The 20,749-nt window shown below is 50.4% G+C and overlaps 1 protein-coding gene across 1 annotated transcript in view; it reads left to right on the forward strand.

Annotated features, from left to right (window-relative positions):
- The window catches only part of TCERG1L (transcription elongation regulator 1 like), a 194,427-nt gene that overhangs the window by 145,232 nt on the left and 28,446 nt on the right, over positions 1-20,749 (forward strand). Inside the window, exon 8 of the mRNA XM_043476085.1 lies at positions 9,257-9,326. Coding sequence (XP_043332020.1) covers positions 9,257-9,326 — 70 coding nt within the window. The remainder of the gene's footprint in view (positions 1-9,256; positions 9,327-20,749) is intronic.

The raw sequence follows: 20,749 nt of genomic DNA on the forward strand, positions 1-20,749 counted from the left end.
GTAACCCTGAGGCTTTTACTGGCTCAGACGTCTGTCCAATGGCCTCCTTGTATAATTAATTACAACAAGGACCTGAATTATCTGGGTCATAGATCAGGGCTCCATTTCACTCTGCTGGACTGAATCTCATTTTGCACTTAAAAAGGTGGAGAATGGAGCCTTAAATCTAACAAACACAACGGGAATACCCGATCCTTGTAGACTTAACACATCAAGGCATTTTGTCTGCCACCATTGTAATGGTGGCCCCTGAACCACTCTATCCAGATAGGTGTGTGATTATAAACTTACAAGCAGCTACAAAATGAGCTTTAACCTTACTTACTCTTATTAAAAGAGGAAGAGCTGCCTTAAGCAGTCTTAAAGTCTTTAACCTGAATCTTAAAGACATGCAAATAACCTCAGTTCTCAACTTCCGGTTGCAGAGCAAGAATTGACATTTAAATGGATAGCTTCTAATTTCCTAAGATCCACTCACTGAAATTATTCTGTTTGCAGCAAAACAGGACAGGGAGTATTTCTGGAAGACTAATTAGTAATGAGCAGACAGAGTTGATGACCTCAGGCCACGAGCAAGGTGAATTTTTCCCTGGCTGGTCACTTGTCATGACTCATCTAACGTTCTGACCCTAATTATTTTAAGAATCAGCTCTCGGGAAGATTGTTCTTGGTATAGAATTTTGTTTTTCACATTGTGTTGGAGTATGAGTCATTATAGAAATGAATATGTAAAACCTGTTTCTTGTCTGAAATGGAACCATTAAGCATTCTGATTGATATTCATTATTTTTCAAGAGGCAAATAGAATTTGACAAAATATCTGCCACATTTAGGGTGTCCCTGGTGGTTCAACTGGTGAAGAATCCACCTGCAATGCGGGAGACCTGGGTTCGATCCCTGGGTTGGGAAGATCCCCTGGAGAAGGGAACGGCTACCCACTCCAGCATTCTGGCCTGGAGAATTCCATGGACTGCATAGTCCACGGGATCACAAAGAGTCAGACATGACTGAGTGACTTTCACTTTCACACCTTCACTTTCTGCCACATTTAACTGCAGTGGGTTTGGAGGGATGTGTGTGTGTGTGTGTGTGTGTGTGTGTGTGTGTGTGTGTGTGTGTATTTTGTGTGTGTACTAGGAATATCAGCATGGAAGGAGGAGTCAATATTGTCAGGCAACTATGGGAAAAGTGTGCAGAACTGCCAGAAGGGCTAAGCCCTTCAACAGATAAACAAAGGGTCCCCTTTTCTCCATTCTGTTTTCCTTGCTGAGAGGTTTAGCTGAAGGCCTGAATTATTTCCTAATCATCCAGACTTTTACGGCTCTAGCAGACAGGCTGTTAGTTGGGAATAATGTCTGTTGAACTGTGAAGTGAGAAGTAGAAGCCTTCACCCCACGTCCACTCCATGTCCTGACATTCGGGGCTGCTACAGGCTCTTCCTGGGTGAGGAGGCCCCACTCACGTTTGTTTCCCCACCAGCTTCAGCATTTCTCAAATCTCTTAGAGGCTCAGTTCTGCCAACTGTGTTTACGTGCAGCACCAAAGACCTCTCTTCAGGGCAATGGGGAGTGCAGACTGAAGTGAAATGAAAAGTCGTGAGTTACGTTTTATTTGGGGACCTCACTGAGGACTGCAGCCAGGGAGAGAGCCTCTCAGATCACTCTGAGGAGCTGCTCCGAAAGGTGTTGACTTAAAAAAAAAAAAAGTGCAATGTGAGAGTTGTGAGTCAAGTGTTATTTGAAGTGAAATGAAGACTGCAGCCTGGGAGACAGCATCTTGGACAGCTCTGAGAGACAGCTCCGAAGAGTCAGGGGGCAGGTCAGTGTAAACAAGGTTTTGGTGAAGGGGGAGTGCATGCAAATCAAGCACATATTTTTGCAGAGATTTCTACTAGCCTCATGAGGGTTACTGCTAGTCCCAAGGAGCAGTCATCACCATGAAGGATTTAGTGCTTTTATAGGTATGAGGAGATACAAGACCCGGGCTCATAAAATCAGCCCCTGAAAATATCTAACCACCTGAAAACCTGTCCTGCCAGTTTCTCCGAAGCATGAGGGCCTTGCTCCTGCTCTTCACGCTGAGCTCCTGATTTAACCCTTGGAGAGGCGGACGGCAGGTGCCAGTCTGTGGGTGGCCGAGGTAAGGGAGGAGCCCGGGTATACGGGGGTTCTTGCTGAGAAAAAAATTTTAATTGAATCCAAAAGATTACAGCTAATCTCAAAAAAACAGACATCTCAAGTAAACGGTGTTAGTGCTTTTCTGTGTGCGGGAAGGTGCTGGGGTCGGGCCCACTGACATCACTCCTGAGACGTGCACGTTCATGGTCTAGGGCCGGTGTCCTGCTTTTCTCCTTCCTGAAGTCCCCTCAAGGCTCAGCGTCAGGGCTGTGACTGATGGCCTCTTAGCAGGCAGCGTTCTTTGTTCCCTGAAATGGCAGGTGACCTCTTTAGGTTCACAGTAGAAATGTTCCGGCCTTCTGGCCCCTGCTGCCTCATCACCGACTCCATTCAGGATGGGATCCTGTCCCTTCTGCCGGGGGCTTGGTGCAGGCTGGGAGGGTGTACCAGAGGGTGGTCAGATAAGATTTCTGTGAGTCTGTCCTCTAGGGTGGGGAGGCAGACAGGGCGGAGGACGACCTCTCAGCCTCTCTCCCCTTCTATCTACTGTGGGCACCTCCCAGTGGCTAAGTAGGACAGGATGCTGGTGTGGGGTGGGGCGGGGGGCCTGCCTAGGCCGAAGGGGAAGAGCGCCCTGGGGGGACGGGACTTCTTTGTTCCTCCAAGCCTGCCACCGCCCCAGGAGCTGGGCATCATCCCTATCGGCCCCCTCTTGCTGCTGTAACAGACGATCACAAGTTTGGTAGATAAACCAACACGAACTTGCTGCTTTCCAGTCCTGGAGGTCAGAAGCCCAACTGAAGTCTCACTGGTGGGTCTGAGCTGTTTCTTTCTGGGGGATCTAGGGCAGAACTCACTTCCTGTGTCTTCCAACTCCAAGAATCATCTGGTTTCTGCGGCCCCGGGGCTGGTTAGGAGCCTTCACCCCTGCCATGCAACCTAAGACATTCACAGTGGCTCAGCTGGTGAAGAACCCATCTGCAATGTGGGAGACCTGGGTTTGATCCCTGAGTTGTGAAGATCTGCTGGAGAAGGGATAGGCTACCCACTGCAGTATTCTTGGGCTTCCCTTGTGACTCAGCTGGTAAAGAATCCACCTGCTATGTGAGAGACCTGGGTTTGATCCCTGGTGTGGGAAGATCCCCTGGAGAAGGGAAAGGCTACCCACTCCAGTACTGTGGCCTGCAGAATCCTGTGGAATGTATGGTCACAAAGAGTTGTACACGACTGAGCGACTTTCACTTTCACTTTCTTTTCCAGGGTTTGGGTGTGGACATCTTTGGAGGCCATTGGTTTGCAATCCTCTGTCTTTATACCTATTTTGACAGTAGAGGGAATTAAAGAAAGCAGATCAATTGGCCTGCTCAAGGTCACATTTCTATTGAGTGGGGGACCAGGGATTTGCACCCTGGAGGCTCTGACTCCAGATCCAAGGAGGGCCAACACGGCCAGATGTCTAATGCGCCTTAGATAAAAAGGGGCTTCTGGAAAGCATTTTGCTTCCTGCTTGACACAGAAAAGTTGCGTGCAGGGAACCAGGCACTTCCACCCTGCTTTGTCCCGACCTGTGATAGACCTGGCAGGATGTCACTTGGCTTCAATTGCTCTGTAAACATTTCAGCCGTTTATATTCAAGGCAGATGTACACTGATGATGACTTTCATTTCACAAAGAAGGGCATGAAACCATGCCTGTGAGTAAACACAGCTGTGACCTGTGAAAGGGTCGCTTTCCTGAGCGCTGTTTGCTCAGCAACAATGCATCGCTCTCACGTCACAGGGGGCCAGGTGGCTGATGCTCGGCAAGACCTGGGACCGCTGACAATGCAGATGCTGGGTGTTCCCCAGAGTCAAGGAAGAGCATCACCGCTCATCCATAAGGACTCTGGTGGGTGAGAAGGGCTCGTCCCACGCAGGTCACCTGGCCCCTCTTTGGGAGGAACCCCGGCCATCACCTGCCCCATGCTCCATCCACACCCTGGCACAAACTGGTGGCCCCGCCTGTGCCTTCTCTGTGCAAAGAATGAGCCAGACTTCTTGTTTGGTTAACACCAAACAGGATTGTCAGATTGGCACCCGCTCTGATCAGTCCTTGTAGCAGGACCTGGCGTAAAGCAGGTAAGTGTAGACAGGTCATCCCTGCAGAGAATCCCTCACTGACAGAATTTACCAGGTACCCTGTGATGCAAAGATGCGCACAATAAAGGACAGAAATGGTGTGGACCTGACAGAAGCAGAAGATGTTAAGAAGAGGTGGCAAGAATACACAGAAGAACTATACAAAAATGATCCTCACGACTCAGATAATAACGATGGTGAGATCACTCACCTAGAGCCAGACATCCTGGAGTATGAAGTCAAGTGGGCCTTAGGAAGCAACACTATGAACAAAGCTAGTGGAGGTGATGGAATTCCAGCTGAGCTATTTCAAATCCTAAAAGATGATGCTGTGGAAGTACTGCACTCAATACACCAGTAAATTTGGAAAACTCAGCAGTGGCCACAGGACTGGAAAAGGTCTGTTTTCATTCCAATGCCAAAGAAAGGCAATGCCAAAGAATGCTCAAACTACCACACAATTGTACTCATCTCACACGCTAGCAAAGTAATGCTCAAAATTCTCCAAGCCAGCCTTCAATAGTACGTGAACCATGAACTTCCAGTTGTTCAAGCTGGATCTAGAAAAGGTAGAGGAACCAGAGACCAAATTGCCAACATCGGTTGGGTCATTGAAAAAGCAAAAGAGTTTCAGAAAAGCATCTACTTCTGCTTTATTGACTATGCCAAAGCTTTTGACTGTATGGATCACAACAAACTGTGGAAAGTTCTGAAAGAGATGGAAATACCAGACCACCTGACCTGCCTCCTGAGAAATCTGTATTTCTCAGTTAGAACTGGACATGGAACAACAGACTGGTTCCAAATCAGGAAAGGAGTACGTCAAGACTGTATATTGTCAGCCTGCTTATTTAACTCATATGCAGAGTACATCATGAGAAATGCTGGACTGGATGAAGCACAAGCTGGAATCAAGATTGCTGGGAGAAATATCAATAACCTCAGATATGCAGATGACACCATCCTTATGGCAGGAATGAAGAAGAACTAAAGAGCCTCTTGATGAAAGCTAACGAGAAAAGTGAAAAAGTTGGCTTAAAACTCAACATTCAGAAAACTAAGATCATGGCATCTGATCCCATTACTTCACGGCAAATAGATGGGGAAACAATGGAAACAGTGACAGACTTTATTTTCTTAGGCTCCAAAATCACTACAGATGGTGATTGCAGCCATGAAATTAAAAGACGCTTGTTCCTTGGCAGAAAAGTTGTGACCAATGTAGGCAGCAGAAACATTACTTTGCCAACAAAGGTCCATCTACTCAAAGCTATGGTTTTTCTAGTAGTCATGTATGGATGGAGAGAAGGCAATGGCAACCCACTCCAGTACTCTTGCCTGGAAACTCCCATGGACGGAGGAACCTGCAGTCCATGGGCTCATTAAGAGTCAGACACGACTGAGCAACTTCACTTTCATTTTTCACTTTCATGCACTGGAGAAGGAAATGGCAACCCACTCCAGTGTTCTTGCCTGGAGAACCCCAAGGATGGGGGAGCCTGGTGGGCTACTGTCTATTGGGTCGCACAAAGTCAGACATGACTGAAGCGACTTAGCAGCAGCAGCAACAGCATGTATGGTTGTGAGCGTTGGACTGTAAAGAAAGCTGAGTGTTGAAGCACTGGTGCTTTTGAACTGTGGTGTTGGAGAAGACTCTTGAGAATCCCTTGGACTGAAAGGAGATCCAACCAGTTCACCCTAAAGGAAATCAGTCCTGAATATTCACTGGAAGGACTGATGCTGAAGCTGAAACTCTAATACTTTGGCCACCTGATGCGAAGAACTGACTCCTTGGAAAAGACCCTGATGCTGGGAAGAATTGAAGGTGGGAGGAGAAGGGGAGGACAGAGGATGAGATGGTTGGATGGCATCACCAACTCGATGGACATGAGTTTGAGTAAACTCCGGGAATTGGTGATGGACAGGGAGGCCTGGGGTGCTGCAGTCCATGAGGTTTCAAAGAGTCGGACACGACTGAGCAACTGAACTGAACTGAACTGTGATGGGAAGGAAGGTTCCGGAGCCCGTGTGCAGCCACATCTGTGATGATGCTGTGTAAGCTCTCACCTTCAGTTTGCTGGGTGAGCAGGGCCAAGGCTTGTTCAGGTTTCTAGATGCCCCTGAATCAGTACCGATAAAGGGGTTATGTCCTGTCTCTGTCTTCGAGGCCCAGGACATAGGAGAGACCAGAATAGCACTTTTCAAAGCAGTTTCCCTCAGAAACTAGTGCTTCCCACTTCCCTGCCCACCTGGGCCTGCGTGAGGGCAGCCGTTGTAAGGGGATGGAAGACATGCTTCTCGCAGGCTGAGAAGACCTCTGACTACCTGCCTCAACTTCCCTGTACACTCAGCACCTTTTAAAAAATGGACGTGCCCTTCCTTGTCTGTTAAATGCACAAGGCAATGTATTGTGAAGGCAGGTAGATCTTTGTGGGTATGCATATTTTTAATAGAACGGCTGAGGAGTTGACCTGCTGCACTTCCACTTCTCATCACTATGGGTATCTTTTCGGCAACCCCTCATATTCTGAGGGCTTCCCAGGTGGCACCAGTGGTGAAGAATCCTCCTGCAATGGAAGAGAGCCACGTTCACTCCCTGGGTTGAGAAGATCCCTGGAGGAGGGCATGGCAACCCACTCCAGTACCCTTGCCTGGAGAATCCAACGGACAGAGGAGCCTGGTGGGCTGCAGCCCCTGGGGTTGCAGAGTCAGACACAAGTGAAGCCACTTAGCACGTGTGCACACACGTGTTCTGAGCCCCTCCCTTCGCATCCCTCCCCACCTTGACTAGACTCTGACATCTCCACCAGGTCTTTCCAGCTGGTGGACTTCCAGGTCATTGGTTTTTCATGCCCACACAGGATACTGATAAGAATACCTTCGTTCACATATATTTATCTCAGGAGCATTTATGAGTACTTTCATTGCATAAATTCATATTATTGGAATTACCAGATCGAAAGGTACATGCATTTTACATTGTGACAGATATTGCTAAATCTTCCTCCAAAAAGATGGACCAGTTCACACGCCCGCTAATAGATTCTGCTACTCTCATGAGCACTGTGGATCATCCAACCTTAAGCTTTTAAAACCATTCATTGTGTCCATTGGCATTTCTGTAATTATGAGAGAAATTGAACATTTCGACTGGTTGATTGGCCATTTGTTTTGTTGTGTATTCTTATGAAGAGTGTGTTGTCTCTCTCATTGAATTATGTGATGGGGGGGGACACAGAGGTGTGTGTGGGGAGAGAGTGTGGGTGAGACGGAGCGAGCCCCTCCCCTCCTGTTAGCTTTGCTCTCACGAGGGTCTTTCTCTAGACTGCTGGTTCTCAACAGGGCTGGGGAATGGGGCGCTCTGTCCCCTGGAGGACTTTGGGTGATTTCTGGAGACTTGTGGTTGTCAGTACTGGCAGGGGTACCAGGCATCCGGGGATAGAGACCAGGGATGCCACTCAGCCCCTAAGGTGCGCAGGACGCCCTGTCCTCCAGCCCACGTGTCCCTGGTGCCAGGGCCTGGGGGGCCCTGCTCTGGGCTCGGGATCCCGCCGAGGGAGTCTCCTGGGTCCCCTGACTGTGCTGCGCTGGGCAGCGCAGGGTCTGGCATGGACAGGCTGTTGGTGGGAAGAGGCCGCCAGAACCCAGAGGCTGGGTGGACCGGGCTCGCTGGGCACCTCTAGGGCGTGACTCACATCTCTTCTCATCTTGCCTCAGCCCTGCACCATGCCCTGAGAGCCAGCCGGAGAATGGACGGGGCCGGAGCTGGAGGCATTGTTGGGGTTGCAGACAGTGCGCATGGACACCTGTCGGGTTTTATGAAAAGAAAAGCAGTGGAGGGCTTCTCCGCCAAGGATATTCATACTTTCCCCATAAACGTCACGTTCATTATGAGCTCGTTACAGAGCCTCCCCAGGAAGGATGTGGGTTCGAGCCTCACGGTGCGGGCGGCGGTGGCCCAGCCCTGCCCCTGGGCCCGCTGGGGACGTGCTTCCGAGAAAGTGGCTTCCAGGGACGACAGACACAGAATGAAAAGCAGGCGAGCAGACAGTTGTGATGCCAGGAGCGTCTGGGCATCGTTCAGCCTGTCAGGACCGAAATAATAACGCTCTGGAACCATCTTTATACTAATTTTTCCTCTTTCCTTTTGGAGACAAATATGAAACACCCAAGCACCTTTTTACTTTTTCATTCCGAAAGCTCATCAAACATTTACAGGGCCAGCCTCTTCAGGGTGTAAGGAAGGGACCTGACTTCAAAATCAATCTGGCTCTTAGAAAGGAGACAAGTAGGCAGCAGCGGTCTGCAGCCGTGTGCAGAGAACCTGGGTCCTTCACTGCAGGAGTCAAAGGGGGAGCCTGGGTCTGTGGTTCAAGCACAGGGGCGCGGAGGCAGCTTGGACAGAAGGGCCGGTCCAGGCCCGCGTCCTGCAAGGGGTGGGGTCAACTGGACACACCCCCTCACCCACCCTTCTGGAGGGTCTGGCAGTCTCTCCATGGCCATCAGCTAGAGATGACTTTTCTGTGCACAAAAGCAGCACAGATTTCTCTCCTGCTGAAATATAGAAGGAGTACACCCGCTAGTATAGTTATAGGACAGAGGTCCCTCTTTAAGGGAAACCCGCTAGTATAGTTATTATAGTTATAGGACGGAGGTCCATCTTTAAGGGAAACCCGCTAGTATAGTTATATAGTTACAGGACGGAGGTCCATCTTTAAGGGAAACCCGCTAGTATAGTTATATAGTTATAGGACGGAGGTCCATTTTTAAGAGAAACCCGCTAGTATAGTCATTATAGTTATAGGACGGAGGTCCCTCTTTAAGGGAAACCTGCTAGTATAGTTACAGGATTGAGGTCCAGCTTTAAGAGAAACCCACTAGTATAGTTAAAAGACTGAGGTCCATCATTAAGGGAAATCTGTTTTCCTAATTTCAAGCTGAGTCTGCTGGAAGTGGTGCCTCCCAGTGGCTTGCCAAAGCCATGAGCTCCGTATTGACCGTGCGAACCTGACTTTCTTTCAGCCGAGCCCAGCGATGGATCGAGTTCTGAAGATGGCAGGGAAGACCCGGATGTGAAAACCAAGAGGAATCGGTAGGTGGCCACATCCTTCCCTGTGCGTCTTTCCTTGAGAAAGGAAAGGATCATTTTGACTCTGTTGACTGAGCCAGGAATGGGTCCAACCCCAAACAAGAGGGTGGGGGTCCCAGCCACTCTGGGGGCCCCACATCTGCAGTGGATGGTGCCTCCTTCCCCACCCTCCCTGGGGCCATGCTCAGCCCTGGCCTTGCTCCCAGGGCCCTGAGGAGTGGACGGAGCCATCAAGGTCCTGCGTGGGGCTGGGTGAGGGGTGGGCTGGGGGTCCTGCAGCTCTGGGTCAGAGGTCCGGCTCTGTGGCTGGCTGGCATCGTGACTTTGGGCAAAGTAACTCCACCAGGTCTCCATTCAGTAACGCCATTCAGGTTGATTCTCAACTCAAATCAGACGTGTCATCAGTGAGGCAGCTGACGCCTGGGTGAGGACGGATGGCTTGCAGTGGCTCCCGGAGAACATGTTCTCCACCCAAGTTTTCCTGTTATGACCTGTTGCAGGCACAGCACAGAAGGGAGGAAGTCAGCCTCCCTTCAAGCCAGGGGCAGCTGTTCCTGCTTTGGCCATCCTGGAAGACCAGTCTGTGGCCCTTCCCTACTCACTTCCAGGCAAAGGAGTAAAATTCGAGGTCTATGAGTCTGAGTTCCTGGAAAGGCAGGTGGATGAAAGGCACGGGGCAGGGAGGATGAGGGAGGTTGAAAGGGACCCACAAGACCACTTCCTGAGCAGATGTGGTGCCGATGACCGCAGAATGGTCTGCGTCCCGCCCAGTGGCACACCCAGTCCTGTTCCAGGGGTCCAGGCACCTGCTCCCGTCAGGGGACACCCCAGGCCAGCGGCAGGAGTCCCAGAGCAGCTGTCAGGGAGTTTGACTGTGTATCTTCTCTTTTAAAACGTGCCCTGGGTGAGGTTAGGCTTTTGCAACAACATACGTGTACAGCAGTGAAGGGAAACGCAGTCTCGACCTGGAAGCGGTGCCCTTTCTCTCCTCTTCTGTCCTTGCCCTGTGGTTTCCTGGGGAAGGACAGTGGGAGAGGGAGGCAGAGAGGACGCCCCTGTCGGGGAGGAGGGCTGGCAGCAGGGTTCAGGGGTCAGGGGTCAGGGGTCAGGGCTGGACTCTCTGATGGCTGCCACAAACCTATGCAACCGGGGCTTCCCTGGCGACTCAGTGGAGAGAAACTGCCTGTCAAGCAGAGACAGACATGGGTTCAGTCCCTGGATTGGGAAGATCCCCTGGAGAAGGAAGTGGCAACCCGCCCCAGTATTCTTGCCTGGAGAATCCCCCTGGACAGAGGAGCCTTGTGGGCTACAGTCCATGGGGTCGCAGAGTTGGACACGACTGGGTGGCTAAATAACAAAGGGCCCCTGTCCCTTTTGTTGCACTGTCTTTGGCCTTCCCCACTAGCACCCCTCACAAATGATTTTGCTGACCAGGTGCAGGCTTATGGTCACTTTAACCGATGCCAAGCAGACGCCACAGCAGTTTCTGAGAACAGTCCAGGGCAGGGTAAGCAGTGTCCTCCCCCAGTCCTGGGGGCAGTCTGGGTGGGAGGCAGGGCCTCCTTCTCCAGCTGACAGAGATCAGGGGCTGCAGCTTGGCCGGTCTCTCTGCGGCGCTGGGGCAAGGCTGACCCCACTCACCCCACAGGCCTCTATGTTCTTGGGCCCCCAAATCCTGTCCTTACACAGTCACTTTTGGGGTGACAGAGGCCACAGAGGATGGACGCCAAGCACCTTCTCTGGCGTCAAGGGCTCCAGGGACAGGAAGCAAGCTGTGATCACTTTATTGTTGTGCTCAGACCCTGCGGCAGCTGCGTCCATCTCTGCGATCTTGAATAAATGTGTATAATTTTAAAAACAAGACAAGCTTACTGAGGCACAAGAGAAATAGCAATCTAGCCATTATGGGATGTTTTTAAACTTTTGCAGGAGGGAGGACTCACTGAGCTCCAGAGAACTGGGCAGTCCTCCTACATTGTCCAGTTCACTTCATTTGTCTATGGGACTGCCCCCAAATTCTGCACACTTGGCTTTTAAGTAACGTCAAAGCGTTCATCTCAGTTTTCATCAGACTTCTTCCATGAGTGAGCACTGACTCTGAAGCCATCACAGGGGTTTTCATGGAGTTTTGGCCACCGTGGGTCTTCAGGCCCTCTTGGCCCACAGGTTCCATGTGTGAGGGCAGAGCCCAGACACCTGCTCCCGCCGCAGTTCAGGGCTCACTCCCGGGTCACTCTGCTCTGTTCTGCCTCTGAGATTCGGAAGGGAAAGCCTTCAGTGGATGTGCTGGGTTGGACTCAGGATCTGAAATGTTCTGGGAGTCCCGATCCTTCACCTTTGGGCCGCTTTACACAAACTGTGCTCACTCTGGGGGAAGTTTTGCCCTTGTGGGGCTTTTTCTGAAGCTCCCTCCCCACCGGGCCTGCTCCGTGGCTCAGAGCTCGTCACCCGTGGGGGCTGACACCAGCATCATCTTGGCCTCTTTGTCTCTGGGGAAGGTCATTGCCAGTACGCCCAAGGACTCCTCAAGCATCTGTCTGCTTTTGTGCATTTTTATTTAGTAGATGCTGGCCTAACTAGTAAGAGGCCAGGCTCCAGAGAACCTGCCGGAATCAGCCCATTTGCCCTTCCCTGTTGTACATGTGACGTAATTTCTCTCATCAAAATGCTCCTGCCAAGTGTGACTCCAGCTGCCATATCCTGGCCTCTAAAGGAGGAGGCAGGGTTTGAAGGCTGCTCCCTGCTCCATGCATCCTGGCCCCATTCATATACATTTTGGACATTCTTATGCAAATGGGATTAAATCAGCTGTGTCTGTAATTCAGATCCAAATGATACTTTTCCTAACATTCCCTGGGAAGGGAAATATGTCACAGTGACAAGCTTTCAAATTACCCCAATATTTTCAGCTACCGGTGAGTGCTGTTTCAGACGGCTTGTTATTTACTGTTTAATGGGATGTGTTTGTGATGCACAATTGTGCGCCTTCCCTGGGACCGGAAAATTGATTGCTTGCATCTCCCCTTTGTGTGCAGTGCCCAGGGGTTCTGCTGGTTTCCCACGTGAAAGTTTTTTTTATCGTTCAGACCTGCTTTTCAAATGCACTAGTTAAAGAACTTAGAATTTATTTCGAATAATTGAGTTGAATTATTTGAAGGATTCAGCAAAAGTATGTCGTTTGGTTTTAAAAACTAGAGTGAGATTATCCACAAAACATGTTAGAAAAGAAATTGCCAGTGGTATGCAGGTCTTCCAGCCCCTTCTCCATGTGCCGGGTTTTGCCAGTTGCTGAGCCAAGGGACTCCTGCTAAATTAATGGCTTTCCATAGCAGGACAGGGTGAAATTGCTCTTCTGAGTTTTCAAATATCGTTGGCCCCACAGCTTTGGAAATTTATTTATGTTTTTATGCCATTTGGTATAGAAGTCTTTTATTATAAGTGACCAAAAGAAATCTCTTGGCTTGAAACATTTGTTGTTGTTTTTTTTTTTTTCTTTTTAAAAAATATTTATCTATTTATGTGTCGTTGGCTGTGCTGGGTCTTCACGGCTGCACACGGCTTTTTCTGCTTGCAGCTAGTAGGGCTCCTCTCCAGCTGCGATGCGGGCTTTTCATTGCAGGGCTGCTCGTCTTGTGGAGCGCAGGCTCTAGGCACACGGGCTTCAGAAGTTGCAGCTCCCAGACTCTAGAGCAAGGTTCTGGAACTGGTGCGCAGGCTTAGCTGTTCCCCTGCATGAAAGATCTTCCCGGACCAGGGATTGAACCCGAGCCTTCTGCACTGTCAGACAAATTCTTAACCTCTGGACCACCTGGGAATCCCAGAACATTGTTTATTACAGTAGTTTGTAAACTTTGAGGACACAGAGTTGATGGCCATGGAGGTAAGAAGCAAAGTTGACCTTGTAGAGTAAAACCTTAACATCAAACAGGCGCTCCCGTGGGGTCATCTACAGCCGTACCTGGAGACTGAGGAGTGAGAAATTAGCAAGAAGTGCTCTTGGGGTCATTTTTCTGTTTTCCCCAAATATACCCTCCATTATGCTCCTCTTCACAAACCAAGATGGTCAAGGCACATCCAAAGCATGTCCCCTGGACCGAGCTGTGATTCTGCATCCTATCCTGGGTCAGAGAGCCTCCGTCTAGGATGAAAGAAGCAAGACCATCACCCAAAAGACAGGACAAGACAAAATGATTTAGTGTCTGGAGGGTTCACAGCCACTACCACTGAGTCTGTCCCCAAATCAAGTCCACACCTAGAGAGAGTCAACTGCACGAGAGAAAAGGAAATACTCTTTTTACACCCCACAGCTGCCCCTTCTCCGCCCCAGTGCAAGGGTGACGGTCAGCGAGTGTGGGCAGGGAGGAGGAGCCAGCGTGCTGAACCGTGTCTTTGTACGAACCATGAGTTGAGCCCTTTCACTTCCATATACATGGGTTTCCAGAATCCCAGAAAAATTAGCTACTGAGAACGTGCAACCTTGGCTTCTCTGCAGTGCTATAAGGTAGTGCTAGAAAATACGTAACTCCAAATTAAGATTGCTATAAAATTATATCTTTAAAGAATCCAAGAAAATAAGAGAATGAGCTACACTCCAATGCGAGTGTGGAGTCTGGTTTTCTTCAGAAGATGGGATACTGTGCATCTCTTTGTGGCCTCAGACATGCACAGGAAACGAATTAATATCCACTTACCTACCCTGACCTACCTGTAATGCAGGAGACCCAGGCTTGACCCGTGGGTCTGGAAGATCCCCTGGAGAAGGGCATGGATACCCACTCCAGTATTCTTGCCTGAAGAATCCTAATGGCAGAGGAGCCTGGAGGGCTGCAGTCCAGAGTCAGACACGACTGAGCACACGCTCGTCTCAAGCTCCTACTTTGTACACAGTTCATGAGTTTAGCCGACCAGCTGCTTCTCAATGGACCCCTGCAGTTTTGTGACTAGTCTGTGCCCTGTGTCTTTAGGGCCTCCTACCTGGGCCGAGGACATTCCACTGATGCCTGGCTATGAGAAGATTGTGTGCACATAGGTCATCTGTCACGAGATTTTAGTTTGTCCTTTCAGATTGAAGCATCAATATTCCCTGGCATTTATTTTCTCCCCAAAAAGGATTATGAAACTTGTGGATTTCTGAGAGGGAGACCAGACGCCAGCATAAATCCTGAGACCCATCCATCACCCTCTCGCTTACTACAGCAGGTGTCGTTTCTTGGAGTTTGAGTGAATGGGTTGAGTTCTCCTCCCAGTCTCTATAAAGCTTTTCACCCACATGGGGGTAAAACTGAAATCTGACCACCAGGAGACCACTCTGGAATCAGTTCTAATGGAGCCCTTGACCTTGGGGCTTCTTCACTGGTCCTTTATCAGATCTCTCAGCCTGCCTCTCACTCCCTTTGACCCTGGTGTTCAGTAAGCACTTGGCCTTCAGCGCTTGTCATGAATTCCCCTGTAGCAGACACGACAAGAGCGGCAGGATGTTCCCAGGGCCCTTGCTTGCTGGCAGCAGACGCGTGGCTCTGAGATGAAGTCAGGGTCTGTCTTCGCTTGTGTGGGTGGGGGAGAAGGGGGGTTGGCTGTTGTAGAATCTTCTTCTTCGGGGGTTCCATTCAGCAGTCGAGAGCATGCCCACATGGTCCTGGAGGAGAAACTGTACAGCCATCTAGGAGAGTCTTCCTTCTTGTCTCCCACGAGGAAGAATGTATTTCCCCTCTTTATGGCAATTCATAGTTTGAAAGAAAAGAAAGTGAAGTCGCACAGTCGTGTCCAACTCTTTGCGACCCCATGTTCTGTAGCCTACCAGGCTCCTCTGTCCATGGGATTCTCCAGGCAAGAGTACTAGAGTGGATTGCCATTTCCTTCTCCATGAGATCGTCCTGACCCAGGGATCGAACCCAGTTCTCCCTCACTGTAGGCAGACACTTTACCATCTGAGCCACCAAGGAAGTCCCTTAAATTATAAATTCATCGTTTAGTTCTGTCCAAGCTTGTGATGCCTCCTGCTGGAACATGTGCTCAGCCTCACAAGGCAAGGGAGAGGTGGGGATGGCCTTTGCTGCTGCAGTGATGGGAAGGAGGCACGGTGTCTGGACCTGAAGAGGCTGGGGCACACGGGAGACGTGCTGTCAGTGCCGGGAGGGGCTGGAGAGACACGGGAGAGGAGGGGAAAGGCAACCTGCGCAGTCAAGAGGCCCGGCTGCCACGATTCCTACTAAAGCAAACATCCTGAGATCATGGGAGGGGCCGGTCCTCGGCCCTGAGTCCATCCAGCTGTCAGACACGTGCTGGGAAAGGCCCAACACAGAGCAAGTGGCCCCAAACACCCAATGAAGAAGACAGTTTATTTGCCCTTTTTTAACTTTTTACTATGGAAAAGTTCTTCATAACAAATGGAACAGGATATTTAACTCTCCCATATACACACTTCCCAGTTTCAACAACTATATCAAGGTCAGTGTTGTTCATCTTTAGTTCTCCTTACCCCTCAACTCGGAATATTTTGAAGCAAACCCCAGCTATCGTATAAATTTTATTTGCAAATATATCAGGACACGTGACTAAACTATAAGGACTTTTTAGAGGAAATCATAGTCACTCACACCTAAAAAATAAACGACAAATATTACCAAACAACTTACTGTTGTCAAATAGCTTCTCAGATATTGTTCAGATTTCCTTCACTGTTTTACTTTTTATTTTAAAACTTTAGTTTTCAAGTCAAGGCAAAGTTGTTTGTACCCAGCCCTCCATGACTGTCTCCTAAGTTTATTTTTGTCTGTAGGTTTGTTCCCTTTGGCTCCAGCTTTTTTTTTTCCCCCCATTTGTTTTTAAAGACATCAGAATTTCTTCTTAACTGTGGAATCTCCCATAGTCTGGACCTTGGCTCACGGATATCACTAGATCTCCAAGATGAGCTTTAACTGGTTCTTCTGACCTGGTAGGTTCCGTGACTCTATAGCAGATCTGGAGGCTGTATCAGTTCGAGTTTGGATTAGTATTTGGGCAAGAATCCTTCATGGTAGTATTGAGTTCCTTCTGTCAAGAGGCATCTGATGTCTGATCCTCTGTCTTCTGTGATGTGAGCAGGTGACTTGCCCTCATCCTTTCTTTCTAAAAGGACTTTTTCATGCTAATGTCTCAATTATATTATCTCATTTTCATTTAGCACCTTGCCTACTTTTATAAAGAAAAACATAACTTCATAAACCATTTGGTTCCCTTGAGGTGTACTTCAAATAGAAAACCCAAAGTAAATTCTTGATTCCTTCCCTTTAATTTTTGGAGAACAAAATGGCAAGCCGCTCCAGCATTCTTGCCTGGAGAATCCCGTGGACAGAGGAGCCTGACGGGCTACAGTCCGTGGGATTGCAGAGTCAGGCACGACTGAGCCGCTTTCACTCATCACTCACTCCCTTTAATACTGATTTTCAAAATACTGTGTTGTTTCTCTAGCACCATCCTCCAATGATGACAGATTTATTATCAATTCCTAGATCTACACATAGCTGGTATGTTTCAATCCATTTTTGTTTTTAATTTTAGCCTTTAAGAGACAGAGTATGTCTCTCTCTTGGTGATTCTTAGGTAATTATCCCAGGTAGGATGTATACCTTTTCAAAATGTAGGTGTGCATCTTTTCTACATAAAGGTATTTTTCTTGAATTATTTTTTAACGTTCGTTCTATTTCATTGTTTTGAGTTTCCATATTGGTGACGCCAAGTACACTGCTTGGCTCTCAAAGTGTTTTTTCCCCTTTTATTTCCAATTTCTTGGGTCTCTGGGATGTCTTTCCTATCTTTCTTTGGTCCAGTATCCCTTTTCCCACTGAATTTGTCTGTTCTGATATGTGCTGCTATTTCATAGCATCCATCATCTTCTTTGAAAACTTTAGCGCCTGTTCAAAGAATCAGTAAACATTTCATTGGAGTGTGGGGCTGTCTTCCGGCTCCTTCTGCCTATGCACGTCTAGGATGTGTTTCGCTCATGGTTCTCTCACTGACCTGATGTGGGGCAAGACGGTGACCGGTGCTGTAGCTCCAAGTGAGCTGGGATGGTTGCAGCAGGATGGTGACCCGGGACGGCCTTGCTGGCTCTGGGCCCTGGGACGGGCCTCGGGCTCCTCCCCGCTTCCCTATGCAGCTGTGGATGCCCTGAGGGTCCTTGGCACCATGGTCTGGCATCACCTGCTCACAGTGTAAGTTTTGGGGACCCCTCACCCCGTAATTTGCGAGGACACAGTCTGCAAGCTTCTTGTTTTGACAGCTCTGCCTACTTTTGTGTGAGGACTCGGATAGATTAAAAAGCATCCTTTGCTGTATTTCACATCATGAGGTCTGTTTGGTCTTAAGCCTCAGGACAGGAACCCCTTAGCATCCTGTGTCTTATGACGGATTCGATCGGGCCATCACATGTCCTCCAGGGCCCCCAAAGGTGACTCTGGCTGCAGCCAGTGGGGGCAGGAGGGTGGTCTGGGTTTCGCTGTTGTTGTGACAGAAGTGATGAAGCTGCGTCTGTGAGATGCACGGCAAACCCTCAGCCGGAGGGCACCCTGGCTGGTTCTCAGGGCTGAGAGTGTGGTGACCTCACGGATGCAGCGAAAGGCACGGTGGGACTTGCCTGCTGGTGGGGCCTGGCATTGTCTCTTGTCACCTGTTGGGTGACATTGCTGGTGCTCTGAGGCTGCCAGTGTGAGTCCCCAGACGAGGCGGGATGCCACACAGGGTCCAGGACCTGCCTGAGGACCTGTAATCGCCAGGGGGTCCTCTCAGCTTTAGCCGACAAACCCTGAAGACGGCCATGTAGCATCTGCAGTTGGGCTGGGGGCAGACGTGGGGGCAGGGCCTTCTCCAGCAGCCCCATCACCTGTCTCTGGACCCTGGGGCGCCTGCCCATGGTGCTCACAGGGTCTCCTCCCCACCCCAGAGGGGCCGCCTGCCCGCACAGAGACACGCTTTCCAGGCGGCCTCCCCAGGAAGGAACCCTGGGCTCCGAGACCAAGCGCGCCTGCAGCTGGCACCCGCCCCCCCATCCTTCCAAAGGCCTGCGCTGACTGGGCTTCGGTGAGGTGGGGGCCGGGGGTGGTCTGCTCATTCCCTCATCCCCTCCCCCCCACCCGCGTGACTCCTGGTTCCCAGGGCTCTGAGCACGTGGACAGAAGGCTGGGTGAGTGTGGTCACCCCTGTGGAAGGGCTGCTTGGCCTCAGGAGAGTGGACAGCAGCTCTGTGACCCCCAGAGCCTCTCCCGGGCAGGAGTCACCACCTCGGGGGTCAGGGGGTGGGGCGAGGGCCGGACGAGCAGGGCTGAGGGGAGCAGGGCAGGGCCGGGCAGAAGGGGGTTGGCCAGGTGGTCAGCGGTCAGCAGTCAGACAGAGCTGGGGGCAGTGAGCCCCGGCTGGAGAAGGAGTACTGAGTTCTGAAACAGCCCAGGCTGCAGCCGGGAAGCCTCAGCCTGCTCCTCCAGGGGGTCTGTGTCCCTACCCACATCAGGGCCCCGTCCCTGCCCATCTTAGAGCCCCATCTCTGCCCATGTCAGGGCCTCATCTCTGCCCATCTTAGAGCCCCGTCCCTGCCTGTCTTAGAGCCCTGTCCCTGCCCATCTTAGAGCACCATCTCTGCCCACATCAGGGCCCTATCCCTGCCCACCTTAGAGCGCTGTCTCTGCCCGTCTTAGAGCCTCGTCCCTGATCGTCTTAGAGCGCCGTCTCTGCCCATCTTAGAGCCTCATCCCTGCTCATCTTAGAGCCCCATCTCTGCCCATGTCAGCGCCCCATCCCTGCCCATCTTAGAGCCTCATCCCTGCTCATCTTAGAGCCCCATCTCTGCCCATGTCAGCGCCCCATCCCTGCCCATCTTAGAGCCCCGTCTCTGCCCATCTTGGAGCCTCATCCCTGCCCATCTTAGAGCCCCATCCCTGCCCACCTTAGAGCCCTGTCCCTGTCCATCTTAGAGCCCCGTTCTTGCCCACCTTAGAGTGCCATCTCTGCCCACATCAGGGCCCCGTCTCTGCACACTGGGTGCCAGGGCTGCTCCATCAGGCCAGGGACAGCAGTTCCTGCCCAGCTCCCATGGCTCTCTGACTGGGGCGAGAGCCTGGGTGAGCCCTTGGCCAAGACTCCATCCTGGGGAGGCGTCCTCCTCGATGCCACTGTTGGCTTTAAGTCTGGACCTCCACGTAGATGAGCAGTACCAGCTAAGCTGGTGCCCTGCGCCCCAGCCCAGCTGAGGGCCTGGAGACCACCTGACTGATGGCCCGGTCTTCTGACAGCATCAAAGACACCCTCCCACGCTACAACGGCAAGGCTAAAAATGAGAGAACACAGATCTTTCCAAGCTGGCCTCATCCGAAGACCATTTGTTACAAGCCACATGACAGAGTGTCTGAGGCCCCACAAGGCAGAGATTCACAGAAACTTTGATTCCTGCAGAATTTTATATCATGTCTCACACCGGAGTTACAGCCTGGCAGCATTTTGATGATAAATTCCTAGCCCTCTTTGCCAGAGGAAAGAACAGATTCTCCCCATCGATTAAATTAAATAAAAGATGAAATGTCATCCGGCTGAACAGAAGGCTGGAACCCAGCCTGGGGAAGGGTTGGTGTGGATCGTCAGAAGCGCCAAAGACAATGAAGGTGAAGTATCACCACTATTGTCATCGCCATTATTGTCACTGTCGAGTCACTGTTGTGTCAGCATCATCACCATGATCACCACTGTGTCACCACCATCCTCACCATCACTGCCACCATCACCACCATCATCACCGCCACCACCAGCATCATCACCATCATCACCACCATCACCATCATCATCACCATCACCATCATGACCATCATAACCATCACCATCACCACCATCATCCTCACGTCATCATCACATTACCATCAACATCATCAACTCCATCACCACCATCACCACCATCACCACCATCACTGCCACCACCAGCATCATCACCATCATCACCACCACCACCATCATCATCACCATCACCATCATGACCATCATAACCATCACCATCACCACCATCACCACCATCATCCTCACGTCATCATCACATTACCATCAACATCATCAACTCCATCACCACCATCACCACCATCACCACCATCACTGCCACCACCAGCATTCATCACCATGCATCACCACCATACACCGATCTCATCACCATCATGACCATCATAACCCATCACCATTCACCAACCATCACCACCATCATTCCTCACGTCATCATCACATAAAAAAAAAGAAAAAAAAAAAAAAAACCCAACAAAAAAAACCCAAAAAAAAAAAACCCAAAATAGCAACACCATCAACATCATCAACTCCATCACCACCATCACCACCATCACCACCATCACTGCCACCACCAGCATCATCACCATCATCACCACCATCACCATCATCATCACCATCACCATCATGACCATCAT

The sequence above is a fragment of the Cervus canadensis genome, chromosome 8, assembly GCF_019320065.1.
Source record: "Cervus canadensis isolate Bull #8, Minnesota chromosome 8, ASM1932006v1, whole genome shotgun sequence".
Lineage (NCBI taxonomy): Eukaryota > Metazoa > Chordata > Mammalia > Artiodactyla > Cervidae > Cervus > Cervus canadensis.